We start from the raw sequence: 22,896 nt of genomic DNA, 5'->3' as shown, positions 1-22,896 counted from the left end.
TGCCTCAAGACTCCACCTAGATCAAGCCCACAATTGAGGAAAGTGGAAACTGTGATTCATGCGACCCGGCCCCATAATTGAATGGGAGTAAGTCCAAGAAAAAAGGGAAATGTCACTTTTTGCTAGCAAGTGGTTGTTGTATATCCTTGCTGAACCTAGAAGGAAAAACTACCAGATGACTCAATTTGGAAAGCCATCCGTCGACAAAAGCATTGGACTACAGCAACTGCAACTTCATAGTTCACTACATCCGCAGAAACATGTCCGCCTCCCCTACCTCAGTGTCAGCATCAAGGTGTTGATCTGGATTTTGATTAACTTATGCCTGTTCACCGTCTACAAGCAGAGAAGTACATAATTGGCTCCCGTACCCAAAGACTGTCCAACAAGAGAAAAACCTGAAATGTCACTGTCAACAAGAAATTAAAATACAGGCAACCCTCAATATAACTGCAATGCCAGGTTGTTTTGGGAGACATGCTTAATGCATCTGAGGTGTTGCCTTGGCATTTTCAACAAAAGATAAGGCGAGTTATGAAGCAAACACAAAGAAAAACAAGCAAACATTTGCTAGTACCAGCACCTTGCACAAATGGGAGAAAGTTTTGATTAGGCATTTATCAGCAAGCACTTTATCAAATATAACGAAGTAAGTATAAAATTTGGTTGGATAAACTTTATTTCAACATAGTATTATGCTGTAGCTGAGCCCAAAATGAAAAGATCTGGTGGCATTTTTGTTTTCACCTGGATCAAAGTATGTATTCTGACAAGGAAAATGTCAAATACAGTCATTGATCAGTTTTTAAGATGCCTTTTTTTGGACCTGCAATTTTATTCAGGCTTCCTATTGGCAGTGTAACCTACACTTATAAAACCAGCATGTAATGACAATCAAAATTTTGGATGCCATACAGTGTGCTGGTCGGCTCTTTTGGACATGGTCCGCACATGCGATGCTGCAAACATGACTGCATGAACAAAGCCATGAACAAACCAAACATGGTAGCCATGAACTCTGTGCTGTGTATGAGCAGAGTTGGTGCCAAGTTGTCTCTGCATCTAACTGTAGCCTTGATTGCTGACTCCCAATGAGGCGGTGCTGGCTAGATGGCATAGGCAGTATGGCTGTGACAAAGCTGAAGGGTGAGCCATTGTGAGATGCCCGCCGTTCGTATGTTCACATATACCCACAGACCTCATCAGCGATCGAGCACGAGATCATAAGAAGTGGCTAGACTGGTGGCTGTAGTAGCAGAATGTGAGCATTCACATGGGCCCCTTTGTGTACGAAAATCTGTCTGTGACTGTACTCTGCAAAAGTTCAGAAGCACATCTGAAATGGCATATTGGGGTAGCACCTACGCAATCTGGCTAGTGGCGTGGTTCGGTTGGACTGCAGACGGGATCATCCCACATGGTGACACCGACTGCAACATTGTGCATTAGTGTTGGTGCAAACTGCATGTATATAACTTTTGTTATTCCCACACCACTTTGTGGCACGGCTACCTATGGGCCATCAAAACCCATAGACTTTTTGTTAGTTTACTTGGTGTAGACTTGAACAAGAACTTTTTACCGCATAAGTGGTTTTAGTTGGTTTTCCACTGACTTGTGTTCCACACAAATTATGTCAACGTCCTTGTCTAATGTGACAGTGCCACCCTTGCCAAGCCTGCCCACTTCAGGCCAAGTGGGTAGCTAACTATTCTGACCCATTTGACTCCTTCGTTTGTGTTCTGGACTTTCGCTGCCCTTCATTCATCTCAACTTGGTAGCAAAGTTTGGGCATTATTTTGGCAGTCTTCTTGAGATTGGTTCTCGGGTATCAGGGCGTGAAGGCCTAGCTTATGGTAACACACAGGTGGCTCATCATGTTGCTGGCCTGGATTGGCATTCTTGGCATTTAATACCTTGAAACTATTTTGAAACTTCTTCATGTACACAAATGCTCAAGCGCGTGAAGATTCTTGATTTCAATAGATTCTATTGTGCAAAAAATGCATGCATAATAGGTAGGTGCTAGCTAGCTGAATCCTCAGCACAATTGCAAATACTTAAATAGGCATACATTGAACACATGAACAATTCTGACCATTTCAGCTCTCATTTGCTTGTGGAAACCCAATCTCAGAAAAAATGAAACAGTCATTCACATTCACCAATACGCACACACGTTTAAATGCTTCTATACATCTTTATCTACTCCTTGAAGGCATCCTTGCAAGCCACCTTGCCGTTGGTGATTGACCCTGACCATATTGGAGCCATAGAAATCTGTTTCGATTTTGTGTTCCAAGCTGCAAAGAGGCACATAGTTTAGCGGCGTTTTCCACAACATGCCATGGATCCATTGTGAGAAAACAGCAAAGGGAGAGAGTTAAATGGATCAAGTTAAGTAACACTGCCAGAGTATCAGGCCTTCGACACAAGCAAGAGATGTTGTGACCATGCTACTCATTCAGACTGGAACTATCACTGATTGCGTGTTGTTTGCACACCTCATTTTGATTAATTGCACTGTTTGACAACACTAACTGGCTACGCTTCTGTGGGCACCTAATTTGGTTCAGAAATTAAATAGCTCTAAATTTTGTTTTCTGCTGACGTCAGTGTGTATGCTTACAACAAATGTCAGATTTCACGAAGGTAACTGTCAGATATATCTCCTTTATAGTGAGGCTGAGCAGTAATACGCTTGGGCAACATAAAAGCTCTGTAGAAAGCTTTGCTAGTGATTGTAGTGCCATTGTCAAACATTCAGGATATCTGGGCCACAAAAGCTTTATCACAGGAAGAGCTTTTTGGAGGACACCTCTCACTGCATATATGGCTTTTGTTAGGATCATTGTGCATCAAAACTTCACTGAGTAGTGCCAGTTGTTCAGAGGGTAACCTCTCCACTGTTCTGTTCATGACCTGCGCTCCACAAAAGGAGGAAGATGTGGCAAGTGGTAATAGCTGCCTCAACAGTGTAGCTGCTCTATATGTCTCTCCTATGCAATCTCTTGCCCCTTCTTGTTCCCCTTCTGTCAATGATTTTATGGAAAGATGTGTGAAAAAATTGTTCCAGAAACTATTGAAATTGATTGTCAAAATAAGTGATTAGCTTATGTGGACCACAGAAATCAGATGACTGCGCTAACAATAATACTTCTAGAGCATACTGCTGATGTTAATTGGCGGTACAAATTATTGTCAACATGCTTTGATAGGCGGCATGTCAATGTGACGACAAAGAAACGACAATGATGGAAGTGATGGCAGTGCAATGACGAGATTACGGCTGTATGCTCAAGGCGGCATGACAGCAAAATCTTGGCAATGTGACCATGACAGCATCGTGATGGCAGCATGACAACGAAATGGTGACAGCCTGATGATGGTGGTATGATAATGGCTGCGTGCCTGTGCTTCCTTCTCCATTTGTTTACACCATGAAGGCCAGAAACTCCCACTATTCGCTATAAAATCATGCAGACCCCACCCTCTATAGGAGTTGGTCTAAGAGGAGCTGTGGTGAGCTAGCAAAATGAAACAGTGCATCTTGACAAGAGAGGTGCAACAGAATTTTGTGATGAATGCGCCCAGGAGGTGGAGAAATACGACACAGTGCTCCTGCCGACTACAGTATCTAAACCTTCAGATGTCGCACGACAGCATGTGCATCTTGCGTTCAGAGACAAATGTGTCCAGCAACTTTGTTGTGCAAGAGCAAGTGACCCCAGCAGAGAAATCAGGCCGCTGACCATGAAAACAGGTGAAAGCCCCAAAGAAAGCTACTTGCTTTAAATGTGAGAAAGAACAGCTTTTGGCACCCTCTTTATGCCTTTGTCAGGTGCAATGCTTGCACTTGTCTTAACCACTGAGGAAGTAGATGTGTTGGGCCGCAACCTTGGGTGTAAGAAAAGGTGTAAATATTGTTCAGCTGTTAAACCAACCAGACAGGCTGTTGTGTCAATGTTTCAGCTTCCAATCCTTTAGGGAGCTTCACAGGATCATCTTGCCCACCATGCACGTGGCTACAGTGGTTCCAGGTCACCAAATTTGTAATTTTGGGATATTGCTCTCACTGACATTAAGAATCAGTCACACAGTTGGTTACAGAAAAGGATAAGCAGAAGCTCTCCCCGGTATAATTTCTGATAAGTGGAATGGACACCTTCTTGCAATCAGCGACCATTTTCAAAGTGCCTCAAGGGGGAGCTGCACTCAACATTCAAATGCTTTATGCTTATGGAACTCCTGCAGATGCCAGTCATGACCAGTGTAGCTTAACACAGTGAAACCTCGTTAAACCGTAGTTGGCCAGAGCTTGGAAAAACTACGTACTAAACGGTAGTACTGTTTAACCGAAATAGCATGAGATCGCCCACTTGTCAGTCGAAAACGGAGCTCAGAGAGAGTGCGATGAAAGGGGAAAAAAACATGCAGTATTTATTCACTTCGCACGACAAAAGTGTTATTTTCGTTTGATGCTGCGGCGGCCTAGCACGACGACAGTGGCCTTAAACTTACTGAAGCTGCGTGCCAGCTTTTCAGCCAGCCCCCTCTTCTCGGCAAACACTCGCATGGCAGATTCCTCGTTGGTGTTACGTATTCTCCGTGCACGCGCACAGTAGTGCTGCAGAAGTCCCGGGGGCACATTTTCATTGCTGGGTGCCGGAGAATTGAATACTTTTCGTTTGGAATAGAGTTACGTTATCGCGCCCCTGTTCTCGTCGCGACGATTGCATTCATGAGGCTGATGTAACGCGTAGCTTCTGCCACTGTCGGGCCTGAATAGCCCGTGCTGTCACTTTCCGTGTCGTCCTTATCACTTTCGATAGGAGACACTTCGGCAACAACAGAGGCAGCGATGGCAAAAAGTCGAACCTCGTAGCCGACATGTCTTCGCAGTCGCAGCAGCGCTGCCGAGCAACTTCTTCGCATTCCAAATGCCACACACCATAGTCAACAGCAGATCCTTGTCGCGTGCCAGCGCCGACTTCTCCGTGTCACGTTCGATAGCACGGACGATGTCTAATTTTTCTTCTATGCTGAGCACCTGGCGTCTTTTTTATCCGAGCTTCGGTCCTCGCTTGCATGACGCCATAACACTCTCTGGCATGGCGTCGAAATTACGTTGATGTGGCTTCTCGCGCAAACGCACAGGGCACTTAGAGGCCGTTGTTCCGATCTCTGAGGCTTATTGTTCTGCCGGGCCGCCCGATGGAGACGACGCACCGCCGTGTTTGCGCGATGAAAAGTTGAAACGCTACGTTTTAACTGATGCGTACGCAATAAGCTGGTACAGTTTATGCGGATAGAAAACATCTTATGTTCAATGGCCGCTGAGTCGGGGATTTGACTTTACTACTTTTAAAACGAAATTACTGTTTAAGCGGGTACGGTTTAACGAGGTTTTACTGTAGCAACAATGGAGAGGCTGCAAAATGTCCTGCATTGATGCTCGCAACTCATTGTTTTTGCTTCCATTTCCTTTCTGCAGGACTGAAAGGATGGTCATGCTTTTCTCTGCTTGCTTGCTGTTGAGCATCACTCAGGAGGGTTGCTAGCCTATGCCCTTAGTTTGTCTTGAAAGGGGTAGCTGGCCTACATTACCGGCGTGTCGCACAGAGGCTAAGTGAGCCCACGCCATCATCTTTATCGTCATGATGAAAGTGGCCTGTTGGTGAGGAGTTGAAATCTAGAGGCTGTATGAAAAGCAAAAGCTTAATTACATTTTTATAGGAGGTATTAGAGCATAAACATTTACAGGCTAAGGGATCACCAAGCACACTACACGTTTGGGCATGCTTAATCACATATCTGTGTAAATGCTTATCAGAATGCAGCTCACGAGATGTCCATTTAAGTATCGCCTCTCTTCCCCAGATCCCTACACCAGGGAACTCATGATGACGCATCCCCTCGAACAGGTGGTCCGAACACACCGTTGACCCCCTCCTTTGTGGTAAAAGAGCGCAACGACGCATGCACCTTTGATCGTTGAGCACCAAGTGAAAAGGGATGCAGGTGGAATACAATGCTAATTTTCCCAGTTTTGATGCTCCTTGGCTTGTTCAATGAGCTGGCACGAAGCACCAATCGTTGCAGGAATTAGCTGGCTTTCCATTGCGGTCGGCCTGGTCTGCTTGCAGCGGTTTATGATCCCTTTTTAACATGCCCATTTGAGGAATTTCTTGTAGGAGTCCAGGTAACCGTTTCATTATTGTGGTCCCATGACAAACACCACCACTTAACCAGTACTTAATAAGCATACAGGCCTTGGAAGACAATTTTGACAAGGATGGCCGGCCTGGGCAAGTTGCTTGAATAGAATGTGCCTTAACTGCTCTGCAACGAAGACAATCCTTCTTTAAGGAATTCCCAGACAGCAGCACACCATCTAAAAGCTTCAGTGGAATGCTGTTGCCAATACAGTGGACTTCCGTTAATTCCACTCGAGTTAGTTCGATATATTGGTTAAATCGGGAGTTCCAGGCCAGCACCCATGCATCTCCATGGGCCCAAACTTCTTTCGATCTTAAAATTCGTCTTTCTTGAATAATTCGAACCTGACCAGTCAGCAAACATGCACTTAGCACCTATGGTGACCCCGATAGCGGGCGGCCCTTTTACTGGCAGCGTCTGTCTCGGCAGAGCTCAAGGGTCAGTGAATGCATTGAACTCAAGTGATCTCTCCTTGGAAACGGCTATTTTCGGCCTGCCCCAGGAAGATATTCAAGCAATACTAGTAGCTCACAATGTCTGATTATGGTAGTTACTCAATTCTAACGTGCATCGATCTTTTTTCCCAAGAAAATTAAAACCAAAAACTGCATTTGTGACCTTTGTATGCTTTGCCGCAAAACAACTGTATTACAGCCAAGCTAACTTTAATACCCTGTGTGGCAATGAAGGCTAAAAATCTGGCTGCCATTGTGCAACACATATTGACGATTTTTCTTGTTGAGGAATTCGGTGCCCGTTAGATTTCTACTTTGGACACATAGAAAGCAGGCGAGTGTTTGGTTTGGGGGCACGTCAGAATCGGGCAAATGCTGCCAAATGAATCAAGTGTATTGCCGTTTTGACCTGCCGAAAAATTCAGTCAATTTCATTGGTCCTGTCAGGATCAAAATAACAGAAGTCGGCTGTACGAAAGTGAGGCCATCATCCACACTTGGGCTATGAGCTGAACGTAGAAATATGGCAAAAGTTAGTGCGATCAGCCTGACTGCTTGACTGTGTTAGTACACTTTATCCATGAGCTTGGAAAGGAGCAGGATAAGGTTTTGTAAATGTGTGCTCCTGACCAGTTCAGATGACTTCTCACCTTTATGAAATGTCCATTGATGCTATATGGCAAAGCTGCTGATGTTCTTTTGCATCATCTTTCAAATACTTGCCTACTCGTTCCAGCGTTGCACTGTTCTCCGTGTTGAGCATAGGCTGGTAAGAGAAAGCTTTAGCACTAGGTCAGGTCCTATTTCTACATTAGAAGGTGCGCAGAAATTTTTAGCCAATCATTCTACAAGTTAATAAACAGGTCACTATCATCTAGTGGCCTTTATGCCTTACATCAACAATTTTAAGACATTCACTGAAGGCAGCTTGCAGAAAGGAAAGGGTACACAGAAAAAGGTGCAGTCTGTTCTCCCCCGATTAGCTGCTGGGAACCTTGAATCAGCGCATAAAATTTAAGTGTACATCCAAGATTTGCAAGTGCTTGCCTCTCCCATTGATGAAATTTGAGTGGAAAACGTGGATGGAGCTTTTGTGAACTGCAACAAGAACTTATACATTTCTATCTTGAAGATACTGGGAGCACTGCATCTCAACATCTGCTGCAGAGCACAGTTACAGAATTTAAAAGGCTCAAGGCATACTTAAAGGGACACTAAAGAGAAATAATAAGTCTTTTTACATTGACATGGCTACGGGAAGATGCGGGTTCAAAACCGCAGTGCTACCGGTTCCACAGTGGTTACCCAAATGGGCAGAGGAGTCCCCTGGCTTTGCTTTTATTGTTGGTGAACTGTTCTAGGGAAGGAGCCTGTGCCATGCAAATCTCATGAAACCCTGTGGGCACAGCAAACCTTGAAAAGGGGTATCTGGGCCACTCCCATGGTGGCAATTTTCCATGCAGTGTCCCAGAGCACCTATCAGGTGGGAATGCTGTCTGGTTGGGGAGTAACACCCCTTTACAAATGTTGAGGTCTCATAATTGCCAAGCACCTGGTCAGTAGCACCCTTGTACCTACTGAATCATGATAAAGTAATCTTTCAAAACTCTATTTTTGATATTTCGACCTTAATAGGTTGATCAGTACACAGAGGTATTGCGGCAGAACGCCAGGGTTGGTATGTCATTGTGACATATTTCAAGGTATCTTTTGCATTTGGACCAGTGAGGCCCTGTAAAAGTTCGGGGAGCTTACCAACTTTGGTCTTCGGCTCGCTTATTTTAGAATACAATGTAGGCCATCTTTAGCGCTAAAAAATATAACCAGGCTCAAGCAGACAGCATCGAAAGCTATGACATTACATCAAGATGGTGCAGAAACTTCAAGGCAGCATTGCTACTCGCCTTTTGTGCATGTGCCTTTTCTGGGTTACCAAGCCTCCTCTCGTGCTAAGAGAGTTTTCTTTTTTGCATTTTAGAATGGTAGTTTACTAATACAGATCAAATAATTTTTCTGTTTAGTGTCGATTTAACAAATAGCATAACAAACTGAAAGATATTGTTACAGGGATGTTGGGAGTATAAGGCTGTATTTACAATGTATATACAATGAGAGTCAATGGGGCTAAAATGGCCGACTAGGAACAACACGTAGCAGCCAGCGTCTTGCAATCTTCTTCCTCTCTCTCCTCTTTCATCCTTCCGTAACAATATTTTTGGAGAAGTTAACTCGCAGCATTGTCCTTTGGGTGGTCAGGGGCACATTGCAATGCGAAATGTGTGTCTCTTGCCATAACAAGTTTTGGCAGTTATTGTGCATTCATTTGAGCAATTTCTTCCATGATTTAAGTTTGGAACAGAATGCTTCTGTTGCACTTGTTTACCATTCCATTTTTTGGTCATGTTCCTTCAGTATAACAAGTAAAAATTTGTCATTTGTCTGACCTTTGATTCACTGCTTTTGACTGCAATTTCAGTTATGGTTAAAAGAAAATATATGTTTTGTCAATAGCAGCACTACAGCTGCTGTACTCTATCAGACAGCACTGAGGATATGCTGGATTTTCATTAAGATTTCGAGCCCTCCACTGCACGAATTTATGATGAAATATTGCTATGTAAAATTTTAATCTTCACAAGAGAACAGTGATTTTTAATAGTCACCATAACTAAGGCACACAGATATCACATATATAGTGCTTCTTAATATTGGCTGCCATTGCAGTAGTAGAACTGAGCTATTTTACTGCTTTCTTAGCACCGCCTTCACAAATTTGGTGTAAATTTTAGTGCGATTTCGTAATCAATGCCATGGTGCTGTCAGCTCGCGGATTGGCTCTGAGAAGATCCTCTTAGCTTGCCTAACATGGCTCTGTCTCCTGCTCCATTGACGACTTGTGGAAGGAGTTCTCGCTAAGCCACCTTTTCACATAATGGCTTACTCTTGGTGACAAACTCCTGAGTGATCATCTTGTACAACCAGGCTTTGCTGGTACAAAGGCAAGCAACAAACATGACAACACACTTTTACAATGTTTATGGCAAGCCAGAGATTTCGCCGGTATGCAGGCTGGTAGTGACTGAGTGTTTGCTGGAGTCGTACACAAATGTAGGGAATGACACAGAATAACAAGTTGTTTACCTGGGGACCTTCTTTCGTTGCGGTTGACAGACTTTCCCCCTGGCACTCGCCGGGCACTGCAGATTTTGGCTTTCTGCCTTGCACTTTTCCTTGTTCCACTCACCGTGGCCATGTGATGGTCTGCATTTGCGACCAATTTGCAAGAATTTGCACTGCCAGTTGGGGAACCACCTGGTTCCCCAAACCTGAAGATTGGAACTAGGTACCTGCACTGTTTGCTTCCGCTGCGCTGCTTGCTTCTGCCGGGTTGCTGTAATCCATCAGTGTTTCGACAGCACATGTACAAATTATTACGAGCAATCCTGCTTGTCATGTGGGGTTTTCGTTCACACAAGAGTGTGAAGTCAATTTTAGACCTTGCTTTGACCTAGTCTAATCTCTTATATTTTGAACACGGCCTGTGCAAGTGTCCTTGTTCATTACTGTACAATATTGTGTAACATTCCACATTACTATACAGCAACTTAACAAAGCTCCAGAGCCAGTAGAATGCACACTTGACCACTTTGCTTGCACAGAAACGCTCATCAAACTCAATGATCAAGTAGGAGGAGGCTTCTGCATGCTCTCTGACCTGACAACCATTGCTTCATAAGTCTAAAGAATGCAATAAGAAATGAACCAGGTGCTTGCTGCAATGAGTAAAAGCAAGTGCTCCCTGTCCAATAGGAACTTTCCCGTTTTCGCAATTGCGAAGTTACTGCTTTCCCACATAGCATGGGCATCACTATGGCTAGTATTGACACCAAGAAATCTTCATAGCACTTTTATTCTGTGACTTGCATCTCACTTCTCCGACTTAGAAAAGTTGGGAATGAGGAGCCAGGTGCATATTTTATATACTTCAGATTTTTTTGCTCTCAGTACCTGTGCTAAAAATAAATTATTGCTTTCATTCGTGTTGCTTCAGGTACATTGAAATTTGACATAAGAATTCTCAAAAACTGTCTGAGAAGTTATTGCTGATTTAGATACATTCTACATACCTGTGACCAGACTGTAATTTTATGTACCATAGTATACGGTTTGACTACTACGTTTCGAAATAAAAAATTAAAGAACATAGAAGCCCTGAAAATGGGCATGTTTCTAGTGATAACGAAAGAATTAAACAACACCTTTGCAGGCTCTAGCATAGTAAATGGTGGGAACACAGAAAAATGAAGAAGGCATTGTCCACATTGTTAATTATAAAATAATGCTATTTTGTCCATGGAGGCAGATGAATGGTTAATGGTAGTGATGTGTTAGGGAACACAGTTCCACTTTGGCTACTGTGTGAGGAAAAAGTGGTGACAAGAAAGAAGGTGATAGTATGTGTAATCAGTTGAGCAACATTTAGGAGGTGGTTTTGTGTGCAGCAATATGGTGTGACAGCGGTAGAATGTAAGGCATCTGGCAAAATGAACTGCAATAAAACTTGCAAAATAATAAGCTAGTGATAAGTTGTGGGCAGAAAAGGGTGTCCAAGCCCAACTCTGCTCTTAATGAGGACATGCTGATGTCGTATGTCATAGATATGATGAGTGAATGAACCTTATGGTGCAATTCTGTGTGGACTCAAGTGTGCTTATGAGGTAGATCTAGTGAGAATTTCATATGTGAGATGCATGTTCAATTTTCACCCTAACAGTTGTCCTATATGCTAGCAGCTTTACACGTTGATGGAAATAGCTTAAGTTAAGGTTTATAACATGAGGCTTTATTAGCAGATTATGTGATGTTAGCCACATGCTAGCACCAATTTAGGTCACGCATGACAGTAATGCCTCAACATTTTATTGTCTTAGTGATGTCAGTAAAGATGTTTGTAATTGTGTAAGGGAAATGGAAACGATTGCGTCTATGGCAAATTGACTGCTTTACATTTAGTTGGGTTTAGGAGCACAAGCCTGCATTCATAAATTCAAGCTGTTTGTATAAATCATTCTGCAGCCATATGTGGTGATTAATGTTATAGATAGATACGCTTGTGATGACATGCAGGTGTCACCATTTTGAACTGTATTTGTAAACAATGATGGGCTTAATTACCCAGTGTAAAACCATTGCAGAGTCCTCTCCCTCTATATTGATAACAATGCTGCCATCTTGATACCACACTAATCTTGGGGCATGTTTCTATACACCGTTTTTCATGGGCGCCATCATATTGCCACGCAGTGGCGCCATCTATGGGCAGTCGGCATGCTGGCTTGGGCGAACACTTCATTTTGCATGGCAGGTATACGTTTGGCGATAGTTTCTGGTGTTTGTTTTTGCATTCACGCGGTCTATTTAGCATGACGTGCGTCTTCTACACGCTAAATGGTTCTGTGAGATGTACTAAAGTGGGTTAAGTCAGTATGGCCGGACTTTCTGCTGGCATTGAGGTGGACAGAGCTCGCAGCGCGATGTATGCGCGCATATATGTGAGCCTACAATCAGCCTCGGAGATCAATTATGTATTTCTGAATGTTCCATTCACTAATGTGACCTTACTGCAGTATTATCCTCTAGTTCTAAGATGCAGTTTAGGAGAAATAAAACATACGCGGCAATAGTAACAGCGTGGGTACTGTTCTGCTACGATAGGAGTCGTGCTGTTATACTTTGACAAGCGTTCAAACTGTTAGCTGCAGATAACATTGCGTGACGACTTGGTTCAATGGATGAAGATTCCACCCATGAATAAAATAGTTTTGGCTAGCAATAGCAGCATACCTTACAGTCTGAATTAACATTGTCCAGCAAAGCGACCTTTTACGAACTGCGCGAGCGTCCTAAGCAGTGGTAGGTGCTGGAATACAGATATCTTTGTTCTATATAGCGCATGATCCAAGCATATGGCATCAGCGGTTATGTATCAATAAACGTTGTGCGACGTGACTATGCGAGGTTGTATTGTGGCGTTAGCCCGTTTTCTCTTGCTTTTTTAAGAAAGAGGATGATAACCGAATTTGTTTTTCGGTTGTGTTCGTTCCATTCTCTACGACGCACTCACATGTATTACGGAAACTTTGTCCTCAAAATAGCTATCGCATTCTTTTTATGCGATCCCTCTCATATATTATGGCTGTATACAGGCCAAAAAGGCAATACCGAAGCACACAGCTTATATATGTATCGTGCTGGTTCATCAACCGCAGTGATCACTGTGTTGAGCAGTGTATCGGCCTTATGCAATAATGCTAGCGTAGACATAGAATAATTTCAAGCCTACTAGACTTGAAATGCATAAGAACGATGCCGGTGTATCACAAATATTTGATAGCGCCTGCCACTTAGATGTTTCGTGGTTGCCTTAGGTTGGCTGTGCACGAGCATGTGCTCCTATGTTTTATGTTTTACTTCCTATGCCAAATGATCAGACAGTGAGCTGATTTACCATTTACACATACACACACTGTGACTGATAATGTGCGTACACCGCGGCTGATAAAGCGCGTCACATTTTTGCGCCCCTCAAGACATATTTCCGCCTACTGTAGGTACCGATGCACCGAAAGGCGTCCCTGACGACCTTATATGAATGGACACTGTGTAAATTTCACAAAGTACGATCTTAAACATTCGGAAATCGTTCCGCAGCACGCGACATCAATACTTTCAAGCAGTGCCGCGCTGGATCGCCCAAGCCAGAGAGGAGGAAAGGCTGGGCGCGCCCTATCCTCCTTGCCCGATGAAAAGGTCTATATGTGGGCACGTTTCAGACAGTATGAAAAAAGTATCAGTGTTGTAAGCAAAAAAACAACTACAAAAAACAATAAAGTTGTGCCACTGACATCTAGAAATCACCACACAGTTCGAAAAGAGCTATGGCTGTATTCTTGGATAATCACTTTTGTGGATACTTTCACTTTCGTGAAATTTCGCCTGACTGAAGCTGGACACATCGACAGTGACAGGAACACCGCCACCTGTGGAAGTCAACGTGTCTGGCGCTAGTCATGCAAAACTTAGCGGAAGTGATTGTGCAAGGGTACAACCCCGACTCATTTTCACTCAATCTCTGATGATGTGAAGCACTTTGAATTATTTAGTGCCACCTGGAATTCCTGAACGTTTGATGCCAAGTTCGAGAAGGAATATTTATTTACAAAAATAAGATCATTGTTTATTACTCTATATTATAAGTGCCTTTTTCTACACAAATTAAAGTGTTACATAAGGTGTAAAATATTTTGATAATATTTTTTATTTAAAGAAATAATGAATATGCATGTCACGCAGCACTTGTAACTTAAATTTAGCTTGCCATAATGAAGTAACTTTTTGCACTCGCATAGGAGCGACATTTATCTGTACAGTGAACCGAAACTATTGACAGTTTTTTTCATGGGAGGAGGGGGAAACAACTTTATTAAATAGTAGGGGAAGGGGGAGCCAGGTCACGGGGGTAGGCTAGGTCGGGGCCCAGGGGGCCGCAGCTGTAGCCGTCCATTCCACCAGCCTGGACTGTGATTCTGGACTGTGATTTTTGCCGCTGCCATATTGCTGCGCAGTGGCGCCATCTATGGGCAGTCGGCATGCTGGCTTGGGCGAGCACTCCGTTTTGTATGGCAGGCGATAGTTTCTGGCACTTGTTTTCGTGCTCGTGCGGTCTGTTTAATATGACGTGGTGTCTTATACGTGGTAAACGGTTCTGTGATATGTACTCAATTGGTTTAAGTCAATATGGCCGGACTTTCTGCTGGCATTGGTGCAGACAACGCACGCAGCGCGATGTGTGGGCACATATTTGAGCCTACAATCGGCCTCAGAGAGCAATTGTGTATTTGTGAAAGTTGCATTCACTAGTGTGACCTTATTGCAGTATTATTCTCTAGTTCTAAGCTGCGGTTTAGGAGCAATGAAACATATGCGACGATCGTGGCAGCATGGGTACTGCTCTGCTACAATAATTTTGAGCTGTGCTGTTATACTTTGACAAGCGTTCAAATTGTTAGCTGCAGATTACATTGCGTGGCTACTTGGTTCTTTGGATGAGGTTTCCATCCATAAATAAAATAGTTTTGGTTAGTAGTAACAGTATACCTTACATTGTGAACTATACTTGTCCAGCAGTGCGACCGTTTACAAACTGTGCGAGCATCCTAAGCAGTGGTAGGTGCTGGATTACAGATATCTTTGTTCTATATAGCCCATGGTTCATGCTTGCGGCATCAACGCTTAAACATTTATAAACGTTGTGCGGCGTCACTATGCGAGGTCGTACTGGGGCGTTAGCCCGTTTTTCTTTCTTTTTTGAGAAGGGATGATAACCAAATTTATTTTCGGTTGTGTTTGTTCCATTCTCTATGACGCAGTCACACGTATTACGGAAATTTTGTTCTAAAAGATAGCCATCACATTCTTTTTATGCGATTCATCTGGGATATTATGGCTTTACAGCGCAAAAAGGCAGTGCTGAAGCACATAGGTTATATAGATATCACGCTGGTTCACCAACCGCAGTGATCGCTGTGTTGAGCAGTGCCAGCAGCCTCATGCAGAAGGCTAGCGCAGACATATAGTGATTTCAAACCTACTAGACTTGAAATGTGTCAGAAGTATGCCAGTGTATCACAAATATTTGATAGCGCCTGTCGCTTAGATGTTTCGGGGTTGCCTTAGATTGGTCGTACACGAGCATGTGCTCTTATGTTTTAGTCCCTACGCCAATTGATCAGATAGTGAGCAGATTTACCATTTCAGGTTGCGAATACAGAGACACCAGTCCTCTTGATTGAATTAAAGCCGATATACGCAAAATAGTTCACAATGCATACACACACTGTGGCTGATAACGCGTGTCACGCGTTTGCGCCCCCAAGAGATATTTCTGCATACTGTAGTTACTGATGCACCGAAAGGCTTCCCTGACGACCTTATATGACCAGACATTGTGTAAATTTCACAAAGTATATTCTAAAACATTTTGAAATTGTTCCGCAGCACGCGGCAGCAATACCTACTTTCAAGCAGGGGCGCGTCGAATCGCACAAGTCAGAGAGGAGGAAAGGCTCGCCACGCATTGTTTCCTCCTCGCCCGATGAAAAGGCCTATAACATGGTTTGAAAAATCCTGAGAGCATAATGATAAAATCACACAAAAAAATAACAAGCTAAAAATAACAAGGTTGGTATGCCTTCCTATAAAACGGATCTTCAAGGGGAGTACGGCAACGCGATTAAAAGACGCGACAAAAGAAGACACATAGGGACACACACAGCACTGTGTGTCCCTATGTGTCTTCTTTTGTCCAGTCTTTTAATCGTGCTACCGTACTCCCCTTGAAGATGCATTACCATCAAGCCCACATTGCAACCCTCGTGAACTATATAAAATGGAGTCACATCAAAAGTTGTACAATTTTATTTTGAAGGTTCATTGTACAGAAATATATGTAAAAGTAAGTGTGCAGTGTATCATTGAAAAATATTTATTAGAAGATTCGTTATTCTTGTTGTGTATGAAAGTGGGTTCTAAAAAAATGAATGAGCATTGAAGTACCTGTAGCACTCGCAACAAACATTCAAGAAAACTTACATTCAACAGATTTGCAGCTGGTTGCTTCCTAATTCTTGTTCTTGTTTAATTTTGGCCATGAGGCACTTCATATTTTTCTAGCTTGTTTTGAAGCATCAGTACTGTAGCAGGAGGCATTCACATTGAACAGCCGGTGAATTGTTAGACATCTGTTTACTGTGTAAAGACCATGTTCTAGTCTAACTGGTTTCAAACTATCAAGTGTGTCTTTCTTGACATTAATGAAGTGTAGAGAGCGTGAGATATAGCAAGCTTAAGAATCGGAAGGTTCAAATAGGTGTCCATGGTGACCCTTTGCCAACTCGTATATTTGAAGCAGTTATTCAGGGCAAGACAATATGTGACAGAGTGCCAAGATCTGTACTCATTTATTCCAAAAGTACTGCAGCCCCTTTACATTACAAAGTTTCAAAGCACTTCCTGGAGTGCTCCTGTCTCCGAGTTCTTCGTGCATGGTGACTTCTCTGTATTGTTCTCAACAAACTTACGTTTCTCTATCCTTCATGTTCAGATCTTTACCATGCTGTAGGTACTAGAATAAATAAGAGAACTACAGTTTATGAACAGAACAAAGGAAAGCAATTTGCTATTTAACACACGACCCAGGGTAATGTAAACGTGTTTTAAACATAGTGCATCCCCTTTCTGAGAGCTTGTTTATTACAAATGGGAATATCCACCCGGTCCCTTGCACATGATGGACGACTGTGCGCTTCCTCCCCACTTTCCTCCCTTGCATGCGTGAGATTGAGCTGCCATCGTCGATTCACCCTTGTACACTTTCACTCGCAAGCACAGCATATGGCGCACAGCAACGATGTTATCACCCTTCTGATACTGAACATCACTACAACGGTGATGGCAGAAATGTGTCTCGAGTGTCCAAATAATTGCTATCACAATAAAATTCTGCAACACCATTCACTGCTTGTGAAAGGAGCAGACATTTCAGAAAGGGCTATCCGTTTGGCCTGAAGCAGGCAGGCTGGGCACTGGCACGTTGATATTGACTTGATTTTCGTTTCATCATGATACTAGAAGCCTATGGGCAACCTAGCCATAAAACACTTCTGCGATAAAAGAATGCTTGGCTATTAATGATCACAAGATGACAGGGGCATCAATTGGTCATTACTTGACGTAACACTTGAGAAATGATGGAAAACCCTTTGATTATTCAAGGCACGTTTGTGTGTACATTTATTTCACTAAAGAAGTCTTTCAGAGTTAATGGTACGTTATGCTCGAATTGTACATCGTCACACTTGTAGACATGAGCCATTGTTGCTGCACATTTTGCTGTCATGATTTTAACTTGCTCAATCATTTTCTAGGTTTTCAGGTAACACTGCCACCGTGTAGAGCTGCATAGGATGGATCTTGAGGGGGAGGTGACGACACCCAGAAGTGAAAGCATGGCTGTGACAGTACGAGAGATGAACAACACGACTACCGCAGCAAGCAACAAGTCTGGTGACGAGCCTGTACGTGACAACCGCTCGTACGAGTGCGATGTTTGCTTCATGCGTTTCACCCAGTTTGCCAACATGCGGAGGCACAAGCTCAGCCACTCGGGCATCCGCCCTTTCGAGTGCCGCTTGTGCCTTCGGCGTTTTTTCCGCAAGGACCACCTCGTTGAACACACCGTCCGCAAGCATTCGAAGCAGAGACCACTGCGCTGCCCCTTCTGTGCAAAGACGTTTCCCTCTGTGCCCATGCTCAAATGTCACCTCTCCAATGCCCACTCGTCAGGCTACACTCCTCGTAGCAACATTTGCAACATATGTGGTTTTGTTGCCACCTCAGCCGGTGGAGCGAAGATTCATTACATGACCTACCACGTTCGCAGAGCCCTGCGGTCGTCATCTCCAACAGGAAATTCACCAGGCCTTGCTTCCTTGCTTTCTTCACCATACCAGGGTCCAAATGGTGAAGTCTGCACCTTAGGGCCAAGTACCATGGCGGCAATGGATGTGTACCGTGAGTCCTCCGAGGATGGTGTGGGTGCCATAGAGGTGCATCACATTGAAGGAGACTACTCGGAAATATCACCTCGAATCACGAGCGTAACATCTCAGCGCGACTCCGCTGACAAGACTGGTGAGGAGGATGACGATGACAGCATGATTGTGGTCAAATCGGAGATGCAGGAAAACATCACTGACACACTTACCGCTGACAACGGCGACACCAACAACAACAACACAAATGCCAGCAACAACAACAATGCCTCTGCCAGCACAGGCTCTGGAACAGCTGGAGCTGATGAGAGCAGGGATTCTCCTCGGGACAACCAGTCCTCTGCCGAAGACCATGGGTTCATTACCTCTGATACAGGAAACTGGACCATGCCTTCATCTTCGTCTTCTCAAGAACACTGCTCCTTGGGGACCAGTGGGCAGTGGAGTGCAACAGCAGTACATGGAAACCACGACCTTGGTATAGTCATCTCGCCTCCTCCGACTGGCGCATTTGGGTCCACTTCTGTCGGGGATAAAGCCGATGAGAAACAGATGCGTAGCACGCCAGAAACATCTACTGCTGATGGTGACAGTGGCGTTGACATGCGCTACCCAAGTCCTCTGGCCTGCCAGTATTGTGATGTTGTCTTCTACGATCGCACCCTGTACCTTCTACACCGTGGCGCTCACTCCTTCCGCAAACCATGGAGGTGCAACCTTTGCGGTCACCAATGCAAGCACAGGTATGACTTTGCCAGCCACCTGGTTGCTCACCCGCACATCTGACAACACGTGCCGGTTGATCACTGTGGAGCACCGCCACCTCAAGGATAAGGAGTGGTTGTGACACATTGCATTTGTTTGTGCTCCTTGTTGCATTATATGTGGCTTGTAAGATGTCGTGATGCTGTTTGGGCAGTGTGCTGTTGTTTCTGAGAGCTGTATTTTATAGAGAAATGAGGTCTTCTGTTTGTCGACTGCGCTTAGTGAGTGGACTGGTGTGAAACGCAAGTCTGGAAACAGCGATCAACCGGTGAAAAAAAAGCGTGCATGCCCAATGTTGTGTTGACTGATCATGACTGTAACTTTTTTTCTGTGGGAGTTGGCAGGCTACAGCTGCTCCTATGGCTGATGATCGTGCCTTGCAGACTAGCATTTGTCGTAGGAACGTTGCCTGTTGGTAACTTCAAACGAGTAGATGCCATCTCGCAACCATTCTGAACATCTCTTCTTTATCCAGCGTGTGCCTTATTCATTGTTGAAACAAAGCATAATTGCTGTTTTTACTGCATGTTTACAAGAGCCACCTGGCTCCTTTCTACTCATATTTTCTTACTCTCCATGTCCAAGCATGACCTGTACCTTTCATGTGGTACCATGGTGCAGCATAATAATAATGGAGGAGCACTATTGCTCTGCGTGTTAATTAACAATTCTAACCTTTCACCAGTCTATCATCTGCATCACCAAAGTGCCTTGTAATGCAGGTAAATTGAACTTGTTCTCCCCATAGTTGGGGTGAATCTCAGTGTTGACTTTTTCTTCCTCTGCTCATAACCACAAGTCCTGTATATTTACTCCTGCTTGAGAATAAGCTATGCATTATATATACATTATTTGCTCCTGCATTTGTAAGACACAGGGCTTCATTCTTTTTCTTTTTTATATAGCACATACACATGTTATGAGCATGTTGCTGTAGAGTGATGGTGTACGATTCTGATCGTGTGTATGTATGTATTACAGCATCAGTAGCATCGTCAATTTTGCTGTTGCAGTTTTCCTTGTTGGATTGTGTTTAGAGTCAGTGACTACATAATAGGGTCTAAAATGCCTGAAATCACTCATGTGCAGTGTAATTTGATTAATGCAAGGCTCAACAGACAATTGTGAACCACACATGGTCTTGGAACATTAATAGGACTAAGGCAACTTTTGGTCACATGTTTTTTGTATAAATAAAAGAATGCATTTTCTATGCATTTTCTAGTTTGCAAATAACACAGAATACTATTTTTGTGGTGCTATATAACCCAGGGACTGTTCCTAGGAAAGCATTCAAGCATAAATGCTATATTATTGTGAACAACTTTTTGTTTGATGAAATTCCCTCAGTGATTTTGGTGATAAGAGCTGACAGCAGTCATAAAATGATTGCTTGTGTATCACTTTCTTAAGCCAACATATCATGCCTTATATTTGTTTTCTAACTACAGAGGCCTACTATAGCTGTATAGATTTTATACTATTGTCCACATTAGCTGCCATGGTCAATATGCAAGTGCATATTAGGCCCCGCCCCCTCCTTTCTTTTTTTTGATGACAACCAATGTGCCTTATAACACCAGAGTTGAACATTCCTATGCAGATGCTACTTGCAATCACAAACCATTATGGACACTTCATCAAAATTTGTGTGAGCTGCAGAGGCGCTTGAACCTGACCGACTATCAGGGATTCATTTTGTTTTCATCTATTGTCAATGCATTAGCTATGTTTTTCTTAATTTGTGATTGTGGTTTGGTGTGTTGTGTTGAACAAAATGCTTTTTGCTTCCAGAGATGGTTGCTGCACTGGCTGTATAGTCTATAAAGATGCCAGCTCTGGTCTCTCTTTTTATACCGGTGGATCAAGTCGCCCATAGCGTGACTTGAGAAATGCAATATGTTGTGTATTGTGTGTGTGGTCGTGCAAGGTTGAGCATGCTTTGTGTCCCCCTAGCAGATTGCTAGCATTTCAAAATTTGAGTGTGCAATATGGTGTTGGGATCCTCTTGTCACCGCTTGTGCAGTGTTTATTTTTTCCTTGTTTTCTTGCAAATGGTATGTCTGTTGTTTGTCTTGTGTTGCTTCAGTTATTATGAAAGCTTAGCTGTCTATGGGCACTAAGCCTGTAATGTTACCGTATGGATTAGTACCAGTGGCAGGTGTCATGCTTTGTTTAGGTGTGAAGTTTGATACTGAAACTTCAAAACTGCTCTCTTCCGACGCCTGTGTGCCTTACTCCACATTCGGAAGCCTCGAAGACTTGTTCTGTTTCTTATAGGCGTTTCCGCAGTGCCTTGCTGCTTCCACTATTCCATTCTGCCTTAATGAAGGTATAAGCTGAGACTACAGACTTTCTCGAGGTGATTTTGTCATCGCATTTGTCTCCAAAGAGCAGTGTGCCGATCGAAGGAAGATATAGGTCTGCATGATGTAATTCAACATAACATTGTCTTATACTTTTGTGTTGCAGAATATGACATAATTAGTACATATTTCGTAAGTACATGTCATATTATGACACATCAGAATATATGTTTTACTGAATTACATTACGGATACCTACATCTTTTCTTCATATGTGAGAAGCTATGTATTGGTCGTGAAATCGAGCAGTGGAAGGTCTCCGGCCTCTGTACTTTGCCTGCTACATATGAAACAAAGGGTAAATTTGAAACAGAGTATAGAGACACAGTGCAGGGGTTGTAAAAGAGATTACTGTATCTTGCACAGTTTGGTTTTAAGATGCACGCATTAGCCGCAATGAAATTTCGTTTTTCTGCAGTGCTTCAAAAAGCTTTTGGAGTCGTGAGTGCACCTTGTACATCTAAATGCATTTGTTCAATCAAATTACTATGCACGGTACAGCTCACAGTAAGACTGTTTTGTTTAATGCGAAATTAAAAAGGAACTCCTCCACCTCCCTTCCTTTGTTTTACCAACACGGAATTGTAACCCATTTTCTTGGCATATAAAGTCTTCATTTGTACCTTGTGCACCATTCCCGCTTTTATTTTACAACTGCCATTTTCTTTGGAAGTGTAAAATTTATGGAGTACAGGCGCTTCAAGCAATAAAATGCACCATATAAAAGACGGGCAGGGAAGTCTACCAGATGCCTGTGAAATAATGTTACTGTATTTACAAAAAAGTGGCCTAATAAGTTCGTTGCTGTGACAAAGCCTTTTCTTCTATTTTTCTTTATAAATAGTGCTCGACAGTAATTGCAGTGCAGAGACTCGGTTTGTTCATCATAATACGGCACCCACCAGTAGAAATGTGCATTTGGGTATCAGGGGGAAAATATTGCAGTCTTACCCATAATGTGAAGCAGTGATCTACTAGCTGATGCGTTACGAAGTCCTCTGAAAAGTAATGTGACTGGTATCGCAGACAATTAATTTGTTTATCTGCCAAACGGCAAACCGCAAGAGGTGCCCCCTTTAATGTAATCCCTACAAGCCCTAACACAATTTCCATCCTTCTCCACCATGCCTCTATGCACTGCTGGAAGGATTCCAAGATATTTTGCAGCTCTGTCGTTATGGCCCTCTTGACTGCTTCTACGCCTTCAAAAATAGGCCCCTTTGATAATCACATTACAGTGGGCAGGACCAAGGGAATGGGGGATTCCAGGATGGTGATGGTCCTTTCGGCCACGATCTGCCGAATAATGCAGGCCTGATGCAGCAGTCAAGACCTGTCCTGCCACAGCCGTTGCCTCTTCTCACATACTGAGCACTGCGTGATGCATACTGATGGTGCCTCCCACATCAAATAATGTGATCAGCACGGTTTCACTTTTGACTAGGGCTGCCTTGATTTCTTCGGTCTTGGTGATGTCTG

The 22,896-nt window shown here is 43.4% G+C and overlaps 1 protein-coding gene across 3 annotated transcripts in view; it reads left to right on the top strand.

The window, feature by feature from the left end:
• Nucleotides 1–22,046, top strand: part of LOC142579593 (uncharacterized) — a 28,472-nt gene extending 6,426 nt beyond the window's left edge. For all 3 annotated transcript variants that reach the window (XM_075689972.1, XM_075689974.1, XM_075689973.1), the window contains one exon: nucleotides 17,660–22,046. In XM_075689972.1, coding sequence (XP_075546087.1) covers nucleotides 17,699–19,072 — 1,374 coding nt within the window. In that variant the 5' untranslated portion in view covers nucleotides 17,660–17,698 and the 3' untranslated portion in view covers nucleotides 19,073–22,046. The remainder of the gene's footprint in view (nucleotides 1–17,659) is intronic.
• Nucleotides 22,047–22,896: the final 850 nt, after the last annotated feature.

Source organism: Dermacentor variabilis, chromosome 4, assembly GCF_050947875.1.
Source record: "Dermacentor variabilis isolate Ectoservices chromosome 4, ASM5094787v1, whole genome shotgun sequence".
In the NCBI taxonomy this organism is placed as follows: Eukaryota; Metazoa; Arthropoda; class Arachnida; order Ixodida; family Ixodidae; genus Dermacentor; species Dermacentor variabilis.
This window is presented reverse-complemented; position numbering and strand designations above follow the sequence as displayed.